The sequence below is a fragment of the Urocampus carinirostris genome, chromosome 9 (assembly GCF_059441175.1).
Source record: "Urocampus carinirostris isolate Australia breed hairy pipefish chromosome 9, RoL_Ucar_1.0, whole genome shotgun sequence".
NCBI classification, from domain to species: domain Eukaryota; kingdom Metazoa; phylum Chordata; class Actinopteri; order Syngnathiformes; family Syngnathidae; genus Urocampus; species Urocampus carinirostris.
Genome location: NC_142357.1, coordinates 3,268,392 through 3,291,237, shown reverse-complemented (window position 1 = coordinate 3,291,237; position 22,846 = coordinate 3,268,392). Strand labels below are relative to the sequence as shown.

The 22,846-nt window shown below is 41.0% G+C and overlaps 1 protein-coding gene across 6 annotated transcripts; it reads left to right on the top strand.

Moving 5' to 3' along the window:
* Positions 1 to 3,325: 3,325 nt before the first annotated feature.
* Positions 3,326 to 22,401, top strand: LOC148359107 (B-cell receptor CD22-like). 6 transcript variants are annotated; one of them, XM_088343972.1, is made up of 9 exons: positions 3,326 to 3,425; positions 6,302 to 6,625; positions 8,086 to 8,307; positions 11,707 to 11,985; positions 14,276 to 14,527; positions 14,606 to 14,684; positions 18,618 to 18,645; positions 20,536 to 20,819; positions 20,942 to 22,401. In XM_088343972.1, exons 2-9 carry the CDS (start codon positions 6,307 to 6,309, stop codon positions 21,018 to 21,020), a joined length of 1,542 nt encoding a protein of 513 aa, XP_088200098.1. In that variant the 5' UTR covers positions 3,326 to 3,425; positions 6,302 to 6,306; the 3' UTR covers positions 21,021 to 22,401. The 6 variants fall into 6 exon arrangements, with proteins under 6 accessions (XP_088200098.1, XP_088200095.1, XP_088200099.1 ...); XM_088343969.1 differs by lacking the exon at positions 3,326 to 3,425 and adding an exon at positions 3,498 to 4,065; XM_088343971.1 differs by lacking the exon at positions 3,326 to 3,425 and adding an exon at positions 6,052 to 6,106.
* The last annotated feature ends 445 nt before the right edge of the window (positions 22,402 to 22,846 follow it).

Here is a 22,846-nt window from a genome sequence, read left to right as displayed (position 1 = left end):
GGCGGTGCCTTGGCTGGGAAGGGTCTGGTTTGGAAGCCTCAGCATTGCATCTCTCTGCTTTTAGCAAATTATGTGGTGCTGTTGGCTTCCTCAAGCCATGATCTTCAGCTTCCACTGGAGCTGTTCGCAGTCGAGTCGGCCTGGATGAAGATAAGCACCTCCAGGACCATGGTTCTCAGACGGAAAACGCTGGCATACCTCTTCACTGTAGGGGATGAGATCCTGCTTCAAGTATCTCAGGGCCTTGTTCAAGGGTGAGGGTAAGACGGAACAGTAGATCGACAGACTGATCAGTGCAGCGTCTGCTGTCATGCGGACCCTGTACTGGTTTCTCTATTTACAAGTCGATCGACGTTCCTACCCTCACCTATGATCATAAACTGTAGGTCATGATCCAAAGAACAGATACAAGCGGCTAAATTGAGTTTCCTCCGCAGGTGGGCTAGTCTCTCCCTTAGAGATAAGGTGAGAAGCTGGGCTGGGTATAGGGAGGTCTGGGCTTCCCTGCTGAGGCCGCTGCCCTCGCGACCTGACCCCAGATAAGTAGAAGAAAATGGATGGATGGATAGATGGATCGGATACCCATAGCAACATGATGCTGGACAATTATGTCAACACCTTCTAGGGGAGCCTCATTTTATGTAAAATAAATATAAATTTCTCGTTTTACAAGTATTTAAAATATGTTAATATAATAGTTTATGTATTATATTTTCTTGTTCATATCCTCATTGTTTTTTTTTTTAAAAAAAGGACATTGTTTATTATTTAGTATGCCACGTGGTAAAATAAAAACTCCAATCATGTAAAACCAAAAACATTGATTTGAACCACAAGCAAGAATACTATCATATAAACTTGCTTTTCTAAATGCTCTTTTGTTGAGAAATTTGAATTTATTTTTTATAGCATGAGCTTCACCCAGAGGGAGCTGATTGTCTGCCATCTTGCTGCTAAAGCTACCCGCCAAAACCAAAAACCTGCCTTTTTTTCCATGCGTTTTTTTCTCATTATTTCTCTTGATTTTCTTCCTGCTTTTTTCATGTGTTCATTTATTTTTCCTTATTATTAAAAATAAAAAAACAATGGTGCATTTTGTTCACTTTGAGTCCATCCATCCATCCATTATCCTCCGCTTAGGTCAGGTCGCGGGGGCTGCAGCTTTAAAAGGGAAGCCCAGACGTCCCTATCCCCGGGCCCCTCCATCTCATCCAACGGTATCCCGAGGCGTTCCCAAACCAGTCGAGAGACATAGTCTCTCCAGCGTGGGACATGCCCGGAACACCTCCCGAGGGAGGCGTCCAGGAGGCATCCTTATCAGATGCCTGAGCCACCTCAATTGGCTCCTCTCAATGTGGAGGAGCAGTGGCTCTACACAGAGTCCCTCCCGGATGACTGAGCTTCTCACCTTATCTCTAAGGGAGAACCCAGACACCCTGCGGAGGAAACTCATTTCGGCCTCTTGTATCCGGGATCGTGTTCTTTCGGTCATGACCCAAAGTTCATGACCATAGGTGAGGGTAGGAACGTAGATCGACCGGTAGATCGAGAGCTTTGCCTTTTGGCTCAGCTCCCTCTTCACCACGACTGACCGATACAGGGTCCGAATGACGGCAGACGCTGCACCGACCCGTCTGTCGATCTCTTATTCCATCCTACCCTCACTCGTGAACAAGACCCCTAGATACTTGAACTCCTCCACTTGGGGCAAGATCTCCTCCCCAACCCGGAGGGAGCATGCCACCCTTTTCCGACTGAGTACCATGGTCTCGGACTTGGAGGTGCTGATCCTCATCCCGGCCGGCCGCTTCACACTCTGCTGCGAATCGCTCCAGCGAGAGCTGAAGATCACGGCCTGAGGAAGCCAACAGCACCACGTCATCTGCAAAAAGCAGTGACGCAATGCTGAGGCCCCCAAACCGGACTCCAGGCAGCCCTGGCGGAGTCCAACCCTCACCGGGAACAAATCCGACTTACTGCCGGCAATGCGGACCAGACTCTTGCACCGGGCATACAGGGACCGGACAGCCCAGATAAGACTGTGCGGTACCCCATACTCCCGAAGCACCCCCCACAGGGCCTCCCAAGGAAAACGGTCAAATGCCTTCTCCAAGTCCACAAAACACATGTAGACCGGACAGGCAAACTCCCATGCACCCTCAAAGACCCTGCAGAGTGTGTAGAGCTGGTCCAGTGTTCCACGGCCAGGACGAAAACCACACTGTTCCTCCTGAATCGGAGACTTGACCTCCTGGCGGACCCTCCTCTCCAGTACCCCTGAATAGACCTTACAGTGAGGCCGAGAAGTGTGATTCCCCTGTAGTTGGAACACACTCTCCGGTCCCCCTTCTTAAAGAGGGGAACCACCACCGCAGTCTGCCAGTCCAGAGGCACTGTCCCCAATCTCCACACGATGTTGCAGAGGCGTGTCAACCCTGACACGGCCACAACATCCAGAGCCTTAATGAACTCCGGGCAGATCTCATCGACCCCCGGGGCCCTGCCACGGAGGAGCTTTTTGACCACCTCGGTGACTTTAACCCCAGAGATGCAAGAGCCCAACTCAGAGTCCTCCGGCTCTGCTTCCCCAGAGGAAGACGTGTCGGCGGGATTGAGGAGGTCTTCGAAGTACTCCGCCCACCGATTCACAACGTCCCGGGTCAAGGTCAGCAGCGCCCCATCGGCACTATACACAGTGTCGATGGCACACCACTTCCCCCCCTAAGAAGTCGGATGGTGGACCAGAATTTCCTCGAAGCCGTTCGGAAGTCGGCTTCGATGGCCTCGCCAAACTCTTCCCATGCCCGGGTTTTTGCCTCGGCAACTGCCGAAGCCGCATTCCGCTTGGCCAGCCGATACTTGCCAGCTTCTCCCAGAGTCCCACAGGCCAGGAAGGCCCGATAAGACTCTTTCTTCAGCTTGATGGCATCCCTCACCGCCGGTGACCACCAACGGGTCTGAGGGTTGCTGCCGCACCGACTTTGAGTCTCAGTAGTTTATTTTCTTCCTTGCGCTTTGAAGAACTTGTTTTCAGTTGCACTGGGCAATATAGCAAAATTTAGTGTTCAAATATTACACAGTGTCCGGTTAATAAATAGCGTTTTTACCAACAGGCATGGCGACATAAGACCCAATTTCTCTTTAACCTTTTGCAAGGAAAATTCTTAAATCAAATGTTCTTATAGACTCCTGTGGCTTGTCTAGCCTACTTTTTTCATATTATAGAAATTCTTAGTGTTTTTTTACAGGACATATTGAATTTGGTGGGGGGACAATACCAAATTACTTTGGGCGTCAGTACCTCAAGGGGTAAAGTGCTCGTCTTGGGACCAAGGGAATTGCAGGTTCAGTTCCCAGCTGCTCCGAATCCAATGTTGAAGTGCCCTTGGGCAAGACAGTCAACGCCCAATACCCCCAATGAGCAGGTATGTGCCTTGCATGGCTGACTCTGCTATCAGTGAGTCTGTGTGTGTGTGTGAGAATATGTATTAGGTGTTTTGAGAGGTCTTCAGTGACTGTGTGAAACGCTATAGAAATGCAGTCCATTTTCCATTGAAAGATACTATACTGTGATCTCGCAAAATAATGAGTAATAGTATTTTACAATAATAACTGCGTGCTTACATTTGCAAAAGATTGGGCATTTCCAACTTCCCAGTTCAACAGATTGCATCATCATTTTGGCACATTAACTAACACTAGAATGCTCAACAGAAGCTTAAAATTGAATAACTCTTAGGCTGGAATTTTGCTCATTATGTTTTAATTGAAAAGGAATGTGTCTGTAAAAGCACTTTAAATGGTAATGGTATGTCAGTGTGTATTATTTTCAAAAATGACACGTTGCGTGTGTACTGGCAATACTAAAAACGGAAGCACAAGGGGACCTCTTCACTCTTCACTTCTGCTTATTTCATCAAACAGTTGTGTGAAATCACATACAAGGCAGAATGCTACAATGGGAGTATAACATGGGCAAAGTGAAGACGCCTCTTAACAAATCAAACATACTTTAGACTGATTTAACAATGGAGGGAAGTTGGATCATTCTGATATTCATTTCAGGTGAGTTTGATTTTAAGTGTGAATTAATCTGATACTTTTCTTTAATATAGGTTTATACAAGGAACGCAGTGACGTGCAGTGAGGTTTGTCAGATTTTCAAATAAACATAACAGCATAGAAAAATGTTTGATTGTCTTACCTTAACAGAAGTGTCAGTAGATGGATGATCTTCCATTAGAAAAAAAGTACATGCAGTGAGAAAAAAATGGATCCTTGATCTCACCATCACCCTCTGCCATGAGGCAAGATTTTTTGCATGCCTCACTCTGTTTCTGCAGATACTCAGCACAATAATATGTATGTTCCATAATACTCCTCATAAACGAACACATCAATAAAAGCGTAACAGTGATGGTTGTGTTACCGAAGAACAGTCATTTTTTACATTTACTAGATACTTAAAAATAATTCAGTTACCCCACAGAGAGTACCAACACCAAAAAGTAGTGCACCTCCCTGAAAATAACTACCCAGTTACATATTAGTGTATATACTCGCATAGAAGCCGACCCCCTTTAAAAAGTCACATACCGTATTTTCCGAACTGAAGAAAGGAAGAAAAAAAACATGTATAAGATGTACTCGCCATTGAATTCGCATATTGGGGGAAATTTGGTTGATAAAATCCTTCACCAAAAACATACATTTCCTCTTGAAAGGTAATCTAAAATAAAAATAAAATGGAGAACACGGTATACTAATGTTACGAGCACATGCATATCTTAGACACGCTCATAACATATACTGTACATTATCTAACATATTAACAGTACTTTGGGTAACTCTCGCATTCGTCTCTAACATTCGTCTCTGGTACCATAAATTATTATAGTGTTCTGATAAGAAAACATTGAAAGCCTTTTCATTGGTCATCTACATCTTTGGTGGTTCAGTGGTTAGTGGTCGGCAGTGAGAGTGCCTCGACCAGGGTTCGATTCCCGTTGCATTAAATGTTTTGCGATTCTGGTCAGCGCTATATTTCGACTGATGAAGCATTGCACAAATACGGTAAAACTTCGTGTATGAAACCAAACTTTTGAGTTCTTTCTTACAGGGCTTCGTACAGGTGCTTGAATTTCTCGAAAATGCTTGAATTTAAATGTTTTGTTTTCAAAGTCATGAAAATGCTTGGATTTGTTAGCATTGAAAAGCGTCTTGGCAGTCTGACTCTATAGACCATGCAATAAATGAAGAAGAAAAAACCAAGACCCGAAAATGACACTGACGCGCCTGCTCTTGTGGTTTGTCATTATAGGGTTGTCATGTGAATCGTCACCGCCACAGCTTTGCTTTAAAAAAAAACAAAAAAAACTTTTTTTTGGCTTGTTTTACTGAGAAGAGCACCAAAATGCCTCCTTTTCTCTCTTTGCCTCTCTATTTTCTTCTGTCTTTGTGAGTCTCTCTCTATTTCTTCTTTCTTTCTATTTATTTCTTCTATTGTTCTATTCTAACCAATTTAGACACAGATCCCCTGATAAAAAAAAGATTGAAATGATTAAAAGAAAAATCAATAATCTCTAAGATTGATTGCAGACATGGGACCAAGTCACACATGTGCAAGTCTCAAGTAAGTCTCAAGTCTTCACCTTCAAGTCCCAAGTAAGTCCCAAGTATTTTTTTCTTGGGCAAGTCAAGTCACAAGTCAAGTCCCGAGTCTTAGATTGCCAAGTCCAAGTCAAGTCACAAGTCATAAAAACAGCGACTCGAGTCGACTCGAGTCCAAGTCACTAAGTCTCAAGTCCCCATGTCTGATTGATTGCACTCTGCCTCAGAGAAATCAATATAGTTAAAATAAGTCAAACTTGGGCTAATTTTTCAGCTTTTTACACATACAGTACTATGTTTCTTTTTGTCTTCCGTATTGAACTAAATTGTAACCCAACACCTATAGAGCCCTTTCCCTGTTTGCAAACAAGTCTGACAAAGCCAAGCTCCGTGTGCATTGTTGAGGCAGAACGTCAGAATTCTCGTCAATTTAAAGCAGCCAATTGACACAGAGAGATTGTAGATTAGAGATAGGAACAGCTCAAAACAGCTCAAGGTATGTGATAGCAGCAAGATAGCGGCTTTATATTAGTCATTGAAGTCAATAACAACAAAAAACAAGGGACTGAAAAAAAATCGCCTTAAAATTGCTTGAAAGTGAATTTAGCAGTGAAAAAGGTGTGTGAATTACGTTTTTAAAAAGTGAGTTATTCACCCCCCAAAAAAATACAGTGACTTCCTTTTCTCCTAGGTGTAATGGGCGACTGGGGAGTGACGTTCAAGGACCAATGTGCCTTGCAAGGGGCGACAATGGTTATTGATTGTCAGTATGACTACCCCTTTCCTCAAATTGTGCGTTCTGTCAAGTGGTATCACGGTCTACGGCAGTCGGGCAGGTGGTCTCTCTCATCTACTCCTATCCCGACCCACTTTGAATATCTGGGAAACTACAAGGGAGACTGTAGGCTGAGGATCAAAAACATAAAACACACGGATGAAGGATATTACCTATTTCGCTTTTTGACCATACTGAGCAGTTGGACCAGCAAAAAGCCACTTCATTTGTCAGTCAAAGGTAGGAACACTTAACTGTTCATATTAAGATGTTCTTCATTTACAGTAGTAGTCTCAAACTTGCCGCCCTGGACGGTGTGTGTTATTTCACCACTAGATGTCACTGTATTGTGTAGTGGAAGTCCTACTTAAATACTCAGCAGGATTGTTACAGAAGAAATACTACAACAATACAACTACAGTAATATTACAAAATACTACAGAAATACTACAAAATACTATACTATGGAAATACAAACACATATCACAACATGAATACGATCATGACAAACTACAACAGAACTAAAACAAAAATATAACTCTAGTATTATTACAAAATATTACAGAAATACTACAAAAATTGTAGGATGGAAATACAGAAATACTGATATTGTAATACTTCTACGGAAATACTACAAAAATACTACAACCAAAATAATACAGCAGAAATACTACAGTAGTACTACAAAAAAAAGAAAATACTACAAAATACTTCACAAATACTACAAAACTACTACGGTACCATGGAAATACTACTGCAGAACTACTACAAAAAAACTACAGTAATATTTTTACTAACCGTACTGAGGGGTACAGTTAGTGCTGTTGCAGCAGAGCGTGCACCAAATAACATATATTCTGAAAAGCAAACAATAATAAAAATAAAATACAGTATTCTCAAAATATTCTTCTGAAAAAAAGTAAAGAAAAATGTACAACAAAAAAACACATTTCAATAAAAATGAACATTTAAAAAGCCCCCCGCCCAAAAATAAATAAGTAATAGTAATAATGATAATGACAATAATAATAATAATAATAATAATACAATCCAGCTCCAGACTTCCTGTGCGGAGTTTGTATGTTCTCCCCGTGCTTGCGTGGGTTTCCTCCGGGCACTCCGGTTTCCTACTACAATCCAAAAACATGCATTTCAGGTGAATTGGCCTGTCCAAATTGTCGCTAGGTGTGAATGGGCTAGTGAGTTGTCTGTCCCCGTGTGCTCTGCGATTGGCTGGCAACCAGTTCAGGGTGTCCCCTGCCCGATGATTGCTGGGATGGGCTCCAGCACCCCCGCGGTGTAGCTAATGAGATGAGATGAGATGAGAAAATGACATTTTCTGAATGCTATCGTGATGCAATTGAAAGATTACATTTCAGCACAAATGTGATCCAAAATAAATGTTGAAGTGCCTCTCGACTGGTAAGATGGCTGAAAATCCTCCCTGCTGTCATCGTTATCAGGGTGGATGAGCCACCCTCAGATCCCTTTCTATACATTGTTAGTCTGTGCCTTGCCATGATTTTAATTATTTTTTAATATTATTATTTATTTTTGTGTGTGTCTATTTTTTGCTTTCCGGCTTTTCATGGAAGAAAAAGGAGATTTGATTTTCTTTATATACACTGAATGTTTGTGTATGGAACTTTGTGGTGCACTACATTTTACAAATCCATTTTTATTCTGAATGTTTTAAACAGATCTAATAACCAACGTAGAGCCGAGCACGGCGACAGAAGGCCAATCAGTCCGTCTGAGCTGCAAGAGCGATTGCGGCACACATGCGTATGCATGGTACCGTGATGGAAAGGCAATACCCAAGCCGGTTTTCCTTGCCAGCAGAAATGATTCTGGGAGGTATCATTGTGGTGTCCTTGGACAACAGCAGATCAAATCGGCCTCCGTGGCCCTCAATGTTCGATGTGAGTATGCAGGAAGAGTCACGTTTATTAGTATAGCCCAGGAATTGGGAACCTACGGCTCGCGAACCATATATGCTCTTTTCATGAATACATATGGTTCAGAGATAAAATTACATATATATATATATATATATGTATATATATATATATATATACTATTATTTACTATTATATACTACATCAGCTATGTGCGCACTAGACTCGACTCTGCGCTCAACGGAATTGAAATGCTTAAAGAATTATGTGTGATAATGATTTTATGTTCGAGCCATATGTACCTATGAAAAGAGCCACATCTGGCCGGTAGGTTCCCAAACCCCAGCTGTACGGGGAATGACTTTACGTTTTCTGACTTCAAGATTTATTTATTATCAAGATTTATCTATTTTATCTACTAGGTGCTCATTTGTTTTGTTATTTTTCAATCGACTATCATGCCATCTTTATTGGTTTTATAAATTATGTTGTGAGATATAAATGATTTATATGTTATAGCTCTAATTTCCTGGTGTTTGTTAGAACAGCCAGGGAGTAGAGATGGTGTCCCGGTCCAATTGGCCATCGATACACAATTAATCAACTTCAATCGTAGCAAGTTTGCCTTTAGTACTTTTTGCCACTCATTACTGTTTCTTTATCCTAACAAAGAATAATCTTTGATCTCGTCCTTGGCTTTTTAACAATTCATTTTGTTATGATGTTGGAACGCTGCACCGATTGGGGGCAGCCTGTTTCTCTTGCAGGTTCCCAAGCGATGAATCCTGTGAAAAACGATGGAATTTACAGTAGACAAAATTTTTACTCAATTAAAGTACAGGTATTTCCGAATAATATGTCTCAAGTGAAAATAAAAGTAGTCATCCAAATAACTTACTTGATTAAAAGTAAAGTACTAGGTGAAAAAAACTAAAGATCTGAGTAACTGTAGCAACGTCTTGTTTTTTATTTTTTTGAAAAACATAACATTCAACCCTATAATCAAACTATCAGAGTCCGTCCAATCAACAATAAACTACATTCACTTTAAAAGTAAATTAAAATAATCAAGGTAAATTCAAGTACTTTTATAAAGAATATAATAATAATAGTAAAAATCAAATAAACAAATTCAACACAAGTGACACATTTAAAGCCCCAGTACTTTTAACAGGCTTTGCAGGCAAAAAAAAAAAAAAAAACAACTAGCCAGCCCTGGGGTCGGCATCCCAAAATGTTGAAAGAGCCATCTTGCACCAAAAAAACAAACAAAATTAACAAAGAAATTCGTAAGGAGCTGCAAAAAATTGAAAACTTCATATAAGCCTAACCTGATGAACACAACACATGCTATATTAGCCTACTATCAAAATGACTAAGTTGGATGCAGTACATTCTATAGAGAATGACGTTACTACTCCGTTGTATGATGCCGCCTTAAGTTTAACTTTGTCACTCTAAGAATGTATTACAAAATTTTTAATTGTTTTGATCAAATTGAAAAAATGCAATTAGGAAATCAATTTTTATGTTATTTTTATTTTAAGGGTTGAAAAACAAAAATGCAAAATGTGCACCTTATATTGCCAACAAAATGACTGAATTAAAACACAGCATGCATTTATATAAACAAAATAAAAACCATTTTCTGTGCAGTTATTTTCTTTTTACCTTTGATGTCCATGGCGGATTACACAAAAACGCGCACTCAAACACACACACACCTATTTGCTACCTGTGCGGCTCCTTTAAAGGAGGCGGGGCTTGGCCACACAGCCCAGCTCTAAGAAAGAGCCTCTCACTCAGGGGACATGGGAACGAAAAAAAACAAGCAAAGGGGAATGTGTGTACTTCAGTAACTGGTTAATTGTCGGCTAAACTAGAGTACCGTATTTTCCGCACTATAAGGCGCACCTAAAAGCCTTTATTTTTTTCAAAAGCTGACCATGCGCCTTATAATGCAGTGCGTCTTTTAAAATTGCAAAGTTTTCCAACTAACTTGCAGCCGCCGACTAGATTTTCCCCCGAACGCCAAGTAGTACGCGGTGTATGCTGGGATTTATTTACCGGCGTTTCATTGGCTAACCATTGTGTCAATCATCATTTGAATCGATCACTATTGGCTAAAGTTATTCGGAGGTCAAGGGGCGGATCCTTTTTATCATTTACAGGCTGGCATTGGCTTAAACGGCGAAACAAAGCCTGCAATTGGCTGAAAAGGATGAATGCGTATAGCATGTGGCTGACGGCATAGAGAAAGCATTTTTTTCTATTCTGTATTTGTAAATATTGTATTCTCCTGGATTTACTACCCTCACGGATATAAGAGGACATTGCCTGCACATTATTATGAACACAACGACTTCGGTGAGCTACTCCGGATTTTATATTGTCCCTGTATCTTGTTTCAGACTGAACTCGATGTTTCTGTGATAAGGGGTGCAGATAATGGATGGAATGGAGTGTCTATTTTTAAATTAAACTCAATTCCAAGTGTTTATTGTCATATGCACAGTAAAGTTGCGAGCGAAAAAGAAAATAGATACTAAGGAATGGTTAGCATTTCTTGAATCCCAAGACTTTAACCTTCCGAATGATGGAACGATGCATTTGAGTGACATCTTACGGACACCGCATCCGCATGTGTTCTCGACACGTATTTGCGTCTTTGCAAGCTTTCGGAATGTTAAGGTGTTAATAAGTTGGACTGAACTATCTTACTGTTTTGTCCACGTTCCCATTGTAGCGCCTTATAATCCGGTGCGTCTTATGTATGTCAAAAATAGGACAAAAACTATTTTTTCGGGGTGCGCCCTATAACCCGGTGCGCCTTATAGTGCGGAAAATACGGTAGTTTTTTTTCTTTACAAATCTACACAAGTAAAAATTATAGTGCTTTAAAAATACTCCCCAAAGTACAAAATGTCCCAAAACCTGTTCAAGTAAAAGTAACTCATAACTACCCACTTCCGTTTTTGACTCAACTTTCTGGATTGTCTGGTGTATTTGCGGGGTCTTCCCAGGTTGTGTCCTCCATTGCGGTCTCATAACAGTACTCATCATAGAGGCTGTGTGGTCCTTTACCTTGATCCTGCATGTTTAGAAAGTTAATCAGAGGAAATCAACTTAGCAAGGGTCAAATTATTTTCAGTGCTTAAAAAGATAGGTAGTCTAATCCCTTGTTTATTGCAGTAAATGGGTACCAGAGCCTGTTGCCATATGTTAAATTTCAGAAGGTATCGAGGTTGCTTTGAGATCCCGGTTAATTTTGCAAATCATTTAGTATTATTATAGACAGAAGATCAAAACACTGTGCAATATCAATCTGTCAGTGTCTTAGTTAGGCTTTGTAGTCCTGGGACAAGAATGAAATGTAAAACCTTTAGATTCTGTGTTTTCAATGGACCTTTTTGTTTGAATCAGATGCTCCAAGCAACATAGTGTTGTCAGCAACGCCAACAGACGACATTGTCAACGGGAGCTCTGTGACTCTCAGCTGCAGCAGCGATGCTAACCCACCAGTTCCTCAAAGTGGCTACAGGCTGTATAAGGGCAATAAATTGCTGGATTATGGCTCCACCTACATAATCTCTCGCCTTCGTCCCAGCCACACTGGGCTGTATCACTGCGAGGCCTCCAACAACATCAGCTTTAGAGGTGTCACGTTTGTAAAGTCGACAGATCTAAATCTGGACGTGCAGTGTATGTATCCTCACTAGTTGATTTAAATGTATTTTTTATTGCACTGTGTAGGTTGATTTTTTTTTTCACGTACAACTGCCACCACTGGCCTTAAGTCTTTAGTTTTCAGCCTTACCATGGGAAGACATGAAGTGAACATACCATCTGACAGGCGCAGTCAGAGTTAAGACATCAGGGCCCTTTTTATTTACACTGGATTGAAGCGTAGGTGGAGAATGCATCACAGTATGTAGAAATATCTTTCGATTTAACATTTTAAAGTACACAATACAACAAAAACAAAATGGGTTTTACTAAAAAACCTCCAGAAACAAACAAATAGTCTCTGGTGGGGATAAGAAGGCATACAGGAAGGAGGTGGATACGCAGACCATGTGGTGTTAGTAAAATAAACCTATACTCAACACCACACAATCCAAGGAAGTCATACTTGACTTCAGGAGAACACACACAAACCCAGCCCCATTCATAATAAATGCAGTCTGTGTGGAAAGAGTGCACTCCTTTAGACTCCGAGGGGTGCATCTCTGACGACCTCTCCGGGTCCGCCATCACGAGGGCTGTGATGCGGAAGGCCCAGCAGCAACTCCACATACAGAGAGACCCCAGGAGGAATAACCTCAAACAGAGGTTGCTGGTGTCCTTTTCCAAAGCCACAGTGAAAAGCAAACCGCCCATAGTGAAGGGGCTAATTCATATGGTGTGCTGGGAGCACGACATTAGACAGGAAAAACATACACAGCCCAAAAGATCATTGGCTGCTCTCTACCCAGTCTAAAAGACATTGCCGGCTTGGATAATGTAGCAGAGCCATTAACACACACACACACACACACACAAAAAAGATAATTCCCACCCTGGCCACCACCTCTTTGACCCGTTGCTCTTTGGTAGGCTTACAGGTCCCTCAAAACTAAGACAGACAGGCTCAGAGACAGCTTCTTCCTGAGGGCCATCACGTAACTAAACAAACGCACACAACTGTAAAAAATCTTGCGACAATTTTAGGTATTTATCTTTCTGTTGTTGCCAAATGAAGCTGTGAATAAAATGTATACTTTTGCACGAAACTGTATAGAAAAATCTGTAATCCCGTTGCATACAATGTTGCATAACGTTGATACCAACAACAATAAAGACAATTCAAAATTTTGAATTCTAAGAATTCGAAGAGGCTGTAGTGAAATTGTTTCAATTTGAGGCAGCATCATGCTGGTAAAATCAAGTTGTTTGCTGATTACAGTGATTAAATTTTAAGATGATCTCATAAAACAAAGAAATTTAACTGAATATGTGGATAACTGGATTAGTGTGTGGTTGAATTAAGAAATGCTGTGCCCTGAGTACAGTAGTTCCATTCATCTGGCTGAGGTATAAAATATCCTGGAATTTTACAATTTTGTCCCATATTATCAAATTTTAACAAGAATCACATTGTGTTTTCAGAATGCAGCTAAAACAAACGATTTGATTTTTTCGTTTATAGTACCTGCTCTTTATTGTTCTTTTTTTGGTAGGTTTGTTGCCCTTTTAAATCTATTTTATAGGTAACATACGCAAGTAGTAGAATTGTCATAGTTTGTACCAAACAATAGGATGGCTTACTGGCAAATAAAGACAATATAAACATTTCAGGAAGATAAAATGATAGAAATTAAGAACTATGTGAGACTTGAACACTTTTTACATCTATTTATTCAATTCTTAACTGCTTGTCTTGGTCACAATATCTCTATCGGGGACTATCTACAGGCCGTTTGATAATCAGGTTCCAGACATTTAAAGGGACAGTGAGTAATATTAAGTTCCTCCTAGTGGTACACAAACCCAGGTGGCAGGTACAAAAAACCTTCATTCGTTAAAAAAACATTGCTTTGAATAGTGGGCAAAAATGCATGAATTATCATACCAATGAAAACTTGGCACTGGTTTTCTTAGGCGTTAGACAATACAATGCCATCTAGTGGTAAAATATTACACAATGTATCTTAAATAAATGCAGTAGTCGAAATTACCAGATTTTATGAACTATGTAATTGCATTGGTATGTGTTATCGACACATCCGTCACAATGGGAAGGCCATAGAGGGCCTGTCCCCCCAAACTAAGGGCTTGTGTCCCCTTTTTTTGGGGTGGGTATTAGATACTAACACGCCCCATGCATTTGATGTGCCCCTCATCACGCCTCTCTGTTTCGGTATTGTTTACACAAGATTTGGATGCCAAGTGTTAATGCCGTAAATAATTTTTTTTATCAAACACGGTCTATCAAATGTTTTGTTGTCAACAGATTTGCAGAGTGTTACTGATGGCGGCAATGTTAGCCTGTCGTGTGGCAGCACAGCAAACACAGCAAGCTATAGCTATGTATGGTACAAGTGGATCAGCTCCAGCTCAATACTCCGAGTGGGCTCCGGGCAGGTTCTCTCCCTTTCCTCTGAGGAAACACTCCACACTGGACTGTACCTGTGCCAGGCCTTCAATCAATTCGGAGTCATGAACTCCACGAAAGTTCTAGTTGCAAAGAGGGAAAATTATTCCAGTAAGTGTTATTGTGATATTTCACTTATCAAACAATTTTATCACTGCACCTAAAACATTTTTTAATAAATGTGTACAGGTCTCCTGAATGTTGCAATACTTGGTGGATTGGGAGGCTGTGTTTTTGTTTCATTTGTAGTAGCTCTTCTTGTTCTCTGGTAAGTTATTGATGTACTTAGTAGTAGGGTGAGTTAACAGTTTTATAAGTATTAAAATTGTTCTGCACTTCCCTGTATGATTGAGGACATTTTTCTACCCGATTGACCCGGTCTTGTAATATTAAAAAGTTTGCATAAAACTTTTTTCCCCAAACATTTCATTTTCAACTCTAAAGGCCTTTTATAACACCATACAAGTGGTTAAAATAAATGTACTTTGTATTTTTCCGTTTTGGGGTCTTACAGGGTTAAAGAGTTGTAATGAATACAGCTGAAACAACTTTTTGGAACACTTACACATTTAAAAATGTTATCAAATCTAAAAACAGAGTTAACTCGGTGCTTTGCAGCAATCAGCTGTTGAGGAGAATCCTTGCACTATGTTGTTCACCAACGAGTGCCACTCTTAAGGCCCAGTCACACAGCCTTTCACAGGCGTATCGCGGCTGAATCACGGCCAGAAATTTCTGCCCGTGAAGCAGACACTGTTGGACGCTTTGAGATCGCGATACAGCCGTCTTTACACGCGGTAAGAAATTCACACGCGGTTGGCCGTGTGAAAAAGTTTTGCGCTGCTCAAAACTTTAGACCACGGGTAACCGCGGGCGGCACACGTGGTACACACGAGGTAAAGACGTGGTACGAACGTGCTAGGACGTGCTCCGGCCGCGGCCAAGACGCGGTTACACGCGGGTTCGACGCAAAATTTTAGCAGATAATTGCGGGTGGAGCACGGTCATAGCACGTTTGTTCTGCGCCTGTATCGCGGTGTTTTCACGTGCATTAGCCGCAGTTACCCGCGATAAGGACACGTAACAGTCGCCGGCATCTGTTTCGCGGGCATACCATGGGTAAACAGCGGGTTTAGCCAATTTTGCACACTTTCCCCCGCGTCTGCTTCACGGGCAGAAATTTCTGGCCGTGATTCAGCCTCGATACGCCCGTGAAAGGTTGTGTGACCGGGCCTTTATTTTGGGGAAAACAGCTCAAACCAGGGGTGTCCACATTTTGCAGAAAGCGGACCAGATTTGGTAAGGTGAAAATGTGAGAGTGACGACTCTTTAGCCCGGATTTCTTTAACAGTCTTTAATAAATCCACCCTACGTGAAAGGTTTGTAGTGCTTGGCGATTACCATCGCGACCTCATAGCTTGCCTTTGTAGCTCGCCTTTGTAGCATTTTCATTTGACTCGTGGGGTCTCGTGATGAGCGCTGCTGTGCCGTTAAAACAGCTTCCAGTTGCTTAACCTTTTCATAGCTGTCGTTTTGTTTGCATTTTGTAATCAGTATTTATGGCAGTGCCTCTTACTATTATATTCTTTGAAAACAGCCTCAGTTTTTTGGCAATTTATATGAAAACATATTAAATATTCCACTGGTCCTGGAAGCAGCAGCCATCACAATCAACTTTCCTTTTTTTTTTCTTTTAATTTGGGGCGGCTGTGGCTCAGGAGGTAGAGTGCTCGTCTTGGGATCAAGAGATCGCAGTTCGAATCCCGGCTCCTCCGTGTTACATGTCGAAGTGTCCTTGGGTAAGACACTGAACCCCTAATACTCCCAATAAGCAGGTTAGCCTTACATGGCTGCACGGCCGCTATTGGGAAATGTGAAGCACAATGTAAAGCGCTTTGGGAAGTCTTGACTTGAAAAGCGCTATATAAATGCAGATCATTTCATTTCATTTCTTTTTTTTTTTTAATTTAAAATCGTCTTGCCCAATACAGGGTGGAATAAAATTCTCAAAATCCGAGGGCAAGGTGGCCAACATCTGGTGAAACTGCAGAAATGTATTTTATACTGAGGGGATCAATACTGGCGGGCCACATGTTATTAATTCTATGACAGAGGCCGCAGGCCAGTAAAAAATTAATCATGGGCCGTAACTGGCCCCTGGGCCATACTTGGGACTTGGTTTTGGTTTAAACCGTGAGCAACTGTGGGGACCTCTCATTTTAGTTTGTTTTGTCAGTGATGGTGGTAATGCAATTTGTGTTAAGCAAGTAAAGCTCACTTGCCAAAATTGAATTTTTAAGGGGTACTAAATGACAATTACCGTATTTTCCACACTATATGGCGCACCTAAAAGTCGTAATTTTTTTCAAAAGCTGACCATGCGCCTTATAATACAGTGCGCCTTATATATGGATCAATATTAAGTCGCAAAGTCTTGCAACTAATGCAAGCAGCCGCCGACTAGATTTTCCCCCGAACGCGAAGTAGTCCGCGGTGTATGCTGGGATTTATATACCGGCGTTTCATTGGCTAACCAATGTGTCAAGCATCATTTGAATCGATCACTATTGGCTAACCTTATTCGGAGGTAAAGGGGGCGGATCTTTTTTTATCATTTACAGGCTCGGATAGGCTCAAGGGGCAAAAAAACCCTGCAATTGGCCGAAAAAGATGTGTCAATCATCAGTTGAATCGATCACTATTGGCTAAAGTTATTCGGAGGTAAAGGGGGCGGATCATTTTTATCATTTACAGGCTCGCATAGGCTAAAGGGGCAAAACAAAGCCTGCAATTGGCCGAAAAAAATGAATGTGAATAGCATGTTTGGTTGTCTACGGCATAGAGGAAACATGTTTTACTGTTCTGTATTTGTAAATATTTTACTCTCCTGGATTTACTACACTCACAGATATAAGAGGACCATGGTTGCACATTATTATTGAACGCAACGACTTCGGTGAGCTAGTTCGGCCATATATTTTCCCAGTATCTTGTTTCAGAGTGATCTCGATGTTTCTGTGATGGGTCTTTTTTAAATTAAACTCAATTCCAAGTGTTTATTGTCATATGCACAGTAAAGTTGCGAGCGAAAAAGAAAATAGAAACTAAGGAATGGTTGGCATTTTTTGAATCCAAAGACTTTAACCTACCGAATGATATTTGGAACGATGCATTTGAGTGACATCGTACGGACACTGCATCCGCACGTGTCTATGACACGTATTTGCTTCTTTGCAAGCTTTCGGAATGTTAAGGGGGTAATCAGTTTGACTGAACTATCTGAATGTTTTGTCGACGTTCCCATTGTAGCGCCTTATAACCCGGTGCGCCTTATGTATGGAAGATATAGAACCAAAAACTATTTTTTGGGGGTGCGCCCTATAACCCGGTGTGCCTTATAGTGCGGAAAATACGGTACCTGGAAAATAAATTCAAGATAACATTAAAACAGCAGATCTTTTTCTTTTGAATGATTATAAATTCCAACTACGTTTCTGGACTTTGAAACTGTGAGTCAAGCACAGGATGTAGCTAGTTTCTCATTTTTTGTGCTTTTGGGGCTGATTTCTGGTGAAAATCTTATGCTACAAAATAATGTTTCTCATTGCTAAGATACAATTGTTTCATGCCTATTGTTTATTGGGAAAAATCACAGGCTATTTCTCTTAAAACGCGTAAGCCTCCATGTAATGTTCCCAATAAGCCAAAAGCTGTGGCATATTTGTATGAATGGTACAGCTAATTCTCAGTGTGAAACAGGAATTAATTCCAACAACGATAGCAAGGATATGGGTGTGCCCCCAAAAGATAAGCCTATTGGTCAGGGACACATATTCAGACTGGGTACGTAATACATTTTATTGATAAGCGGGAAGTGCGGCCAAGGTGTTCGAATGATGAACAATATTCTTCAAATTCTATTCATCGCTAGGCTGAATGCTTATAACAATCTTTTTCTTGACATAGAATGTCAATGGGAGAAGCACGTTGGCGTCCCTTAATATTCAATGATAGTCTGGGGAAGGGATGGCAAAGCTTTTGTGGCCCGCCAGGCCTACAAAGCATTGGGGGAAACACTGACTACCACAATTTGACTGTGGTGTACAATTTTCATTGTCATAGTGAGAACCAAATTTGTAAAATAATGTTTCACTGTTTTCATCTTAACAATTTGTCCATTTTATTATTTCTTCTGTTGTAGGAAAAAACTGAAGAAAACAGAGAAAAAGGTGTGCAATCTTCATCCATTCTTTTTTTTCCTACAAATTCCTGGGTTGCAAATCAGATATTAACTTTCATATTTGTCAATGAAAATTTATTCTTCTGTCTGTGTCCCGAATTCTATTACATATCAAGTCCAGCCAGTTCAATCACAGTCAATATCCTAAACTGGTTCTACTGTTAATGTGCCAAAGGTGTGTTATGACTTTTTAAATGCAGAGGCTACAGTTATTCTTAAGTCCAGAAAAAGCAGTCACAAGTAAAATATTGAATTTTGTAATGGATTTGGAAAAAAAAATACTAAAATCCTTAAATGGTAAATGCCATGCAGCAAGCCAGCTGAGTGGTTAGCGAGTCCGTGGTACAGTTCTGAGGTCATAAGTTCAAATCCGGCTACCAACCTTCTTGTGTCGACTTTGCATGTTCTCCCAATGGTTGCAAAATTTTCTTCCAGGTGCTTCATTTTTCTCCCTACATTCCAAAAACATGCATTTTGGATTAATTGGCAGGTCCTAATTGTCCCTAGGTATGAATGAGCGAGTGAGTTGTCTGTTTCTGTGGCTCTGCGACTGTCTGGCAATCAGTTCAGGGTGTCCCCTGCCAACTGCCTGAAATGGCTGGTATTGGCTCCAGGACCCCAGCGACCCTAGTGGGGATAAGCAGTGTAGATAATTGATGGTTGGATAAAAGGTTAAACATTCGTTTCAACATTTTTGGTCTTTTTAAGTCATTCCATACTTTTTGGAAGTAGTAGTGGGTAAATATAACTCGTTACTTTTTGAAAGTGACGTGCCCAACTCTGCCTATCAATTACTCATAAAACAGCCACTAGCACCCCAGTGAATTGCTGCCCTGGCACTGGCATGACAGCAAGTTTAGCCTTTTAATACTTCCATGGGTCCTGCTAACATCGCAAATTCTAACATCAACAGCGACTTCTGGGTGACTGCCTGTCTTTGGCAATCCCTTTTTTTGTCCCTGCTGACATTATGTCCATTGTACCGAAAATATGACACCAAACCAAATGTCTTGTCTCTCAAATCTGGCAATCTTTTTTCTATGAAAGTTGTTAAGGTGGATGTTTCTTTTTTTTTTTTCGACGTGTGCGCTTTACCAACATAGAGTATCTGTGAACTTGCTACTGTGTGTCTCCCCTTGGAATTCTGCAGCAGTCTAAAACTGTGCAGTACGTTAGCGTGAAAAAAACGTTATAAAGGAAAGAACTCGTGTAAAGTAATTTAATTAATAACTCCAAAGTATACCCTTTTCCGCCAGCTAGACAGTGAACAATGTCCCAAATGAAACGACTTATTTTCTTTATTTGCTGTTTATTTGGACAATGGCCTTAACTATCGCTGAAAACCAAAAAAATTACAAAAAAAGAACCGCTAGCTTGCTAACGATACAAATACATTTTAAGCTAAACTAAGACATGCTTTACAAAATTCAAATAAGTGTATGTAATGTTGTACCAAATGTTCCCGTAAACAATGGTCTTTACTAAAGTTATCACAAGATGTTTTATACTTGCATACAGTTACTATCCAAAGCAAAAATCAAGAGGATTTTGTTGTTGGAGCGTTCAAATGTTAGTGTCTGGGCTGATGCCAAAGTTCTGCGCTTCTTTTTTGTTTCCTTTTAGCAACAAACTATAAACACGTTAATCAAAAGATGGCACTCGAAGACAACTATATGTATGCAGTAAATTAAATTGTTACTGTGTATTTTCAATTATATTCACTGTATTTTCCGGTGGATAAAGCGCACCGAAATATAGGACGCATATTCAAATTTCTGGGCAACTTGGGGTTCTTAGGTATGCCTTATATTCTGGAAAATACTGTATTTTGTGTAGTTTTTGAATGACCACTAACCAGTTATAAATATTGACCAACCAGGTACCGTTTCCTTTCCAAGAAGCCACCACAGAAGTTTCAACCAACAGTGTCTCTTCCAACACCAATGAATATGTGCCACCTCCTCAATATGCAGCACGAAAGTACTCCAAAAAACAACACGCAAATGCGGTGCACCTTTACGGAAATGTCAAACCCTGGCGCCAGGGCTCGCGCCCACACTCATCTAATTTACTTATTCCCATTGAGGATGAGGTTACCTACTCAACAGTCACCATTGATAGAAAAAAAGCAAATGTTGACATAAATAGATCACAAGAATCCAGGTATTAGCATACCACAACAGCAGCTAAACTTAATTTTGATGCACCTTATTAATGAATAAAGATTTCAAGAGGGTGGTGCCTTTTGCTCTGTACTCATTCTGCCTTTCACTTTTCCTCCGTAGGTTCGAAAAGGAGGAGACTGCTGACTCAGTAATCTATAGCACTGTGGCTAATTCGGGTGGTGGCGTCAATCCTCTGTGATGTTCAGGTTTTGTGTCCATCATTGTCAGTGCTCAACTTGATCCGAGGCATTTTTGTTATTTATTTTTTATGTTTTAAACATGCTATGACTATACTGAGTTTGATACTGGATCTGTGTACTGTACTGCAACTTATGTGGGCAGAAAGAGTCTCTTATGTTGAATAAGAATAAAAAATGGCAAGGAACAAAACGTTTTTCTTCGTAAATACAAATACTTGTGGGAAAGCAGGAAAACATAATATTCCTACTTAAATATAGGTGTTGAATTATATTTGTGTGTGTGTGTGTGTGTGTGTGTGCGTGTGCGTGTGTTTGCGCGCGCGCGCCAAATATGCAAAAACAAATCTTTCTACTAAAGAATTAGTGATGTCACCGGTGTTGGGTATAACGCCGTTATAAATGAGGCCGTTACGTTTCAGGTTTTTTTTCGTCAGTATCAGGGTAATCGAACTAATTGTTTTTCCTCCGTTACCACACAGACACGGTTACTGACAGTCAAAAGCAGTGCCTTACTCTTGCTGCAGAACAATAACAGCAGAGTCCCCCCACAAACCTGACGCCTTATATTTGACAAGGCTGTTGTTGTTGGTACGGCAACTGACTCATGACGTTCACGAACAAAATGGCTCTGTGAAGTGAACGAAAGGGAGCGGCTCCCCACAAATGAACTTCCGGTCTTAGGGTCTGGCATACCTCCCACCACCAGAGGGCCCCAACTGGTGTTTTGAACTGGGCAAATGTGTGTGCATATATTACACACCCAATTAACCTGAAATCTTTAAGAGAACATTTTTGTTCAGCAAACTTTTGAGTTCTTCTGTCATCCTCATGTGTAATTTTTATATTCACATTCACAAGAGAAACCTTGAGAAGGGACCTCACAAGTGGTAATCCCCCTTTCAGGATGACCAGGGTGAATTAGATTTAGCATTACAGTACACAAACATAGTAAACACTATGTTACATATTGAAAATTTGTCGGGAAAGTGCATAACAGCAACAACGCCCCCAGCCTGTAGACTAGTCCAGAAGGTCTATGCAGCTTCCCATCTCTGCCAGTTGGTCAATGCAGGCGTTGACATGCTTCAGGTCAGACGCTGGTCCGCTGACTCATCTCAAATCGTCCCACTCCTTTGTATCACCACCAGGCAGGCAGGTGGAAAAAGACAGGACAATACAAAATATGAGGTAGGAATCAATCATAAGCTTTGGAATAGAAGTGTGTCTTAAGTCTTGATTTGGAAACTTCCATTGAGGCTGCAGATCTTATCTCCGGAGGCAAGGCATTCCATAGCACCGGGGCCCGGATGGAGAACGCTCTCAAGCCTGCAGACTTCTTGGTTCTCTGAGTCACAAGTAGACTGGCATTTTCCGAGCAGAGACTCCGTGCAGGAACATAGGGCCCGGTCACACAGCCGTTTGCGTCTGAATCACGGCCAGAAATTTCTGCCTGTGAGGCAGACGCTGTTGGACGCTTTGAGATCGCCATACAGAGGAGATACAGCAGTGCTTTACACGCGGTCGGAAATTCACACGCGGTTGGCAGCGCGAAAAAGTTTTGCGCTGCTCAAAACTTTTTTTGAGAACTGTTATGCACTCTACCGTAAAGCTTATTATGCAGAAATAAGCTTTATGGTAGAGTGCATAACAGTTTCAATACGAGCGATTTGAATAGAAAAAGGCAAAATAAACATGTTACCTGCTCAAAAGTGATTTGTATACGGCGTGCATTACCGTTCGATTACATTCACAACAAATACAAAGACGGAATGGTTAAAGTTGTATTACATTCCCAACAAATGCAAGACGAAGTGGTTTTGGTTAT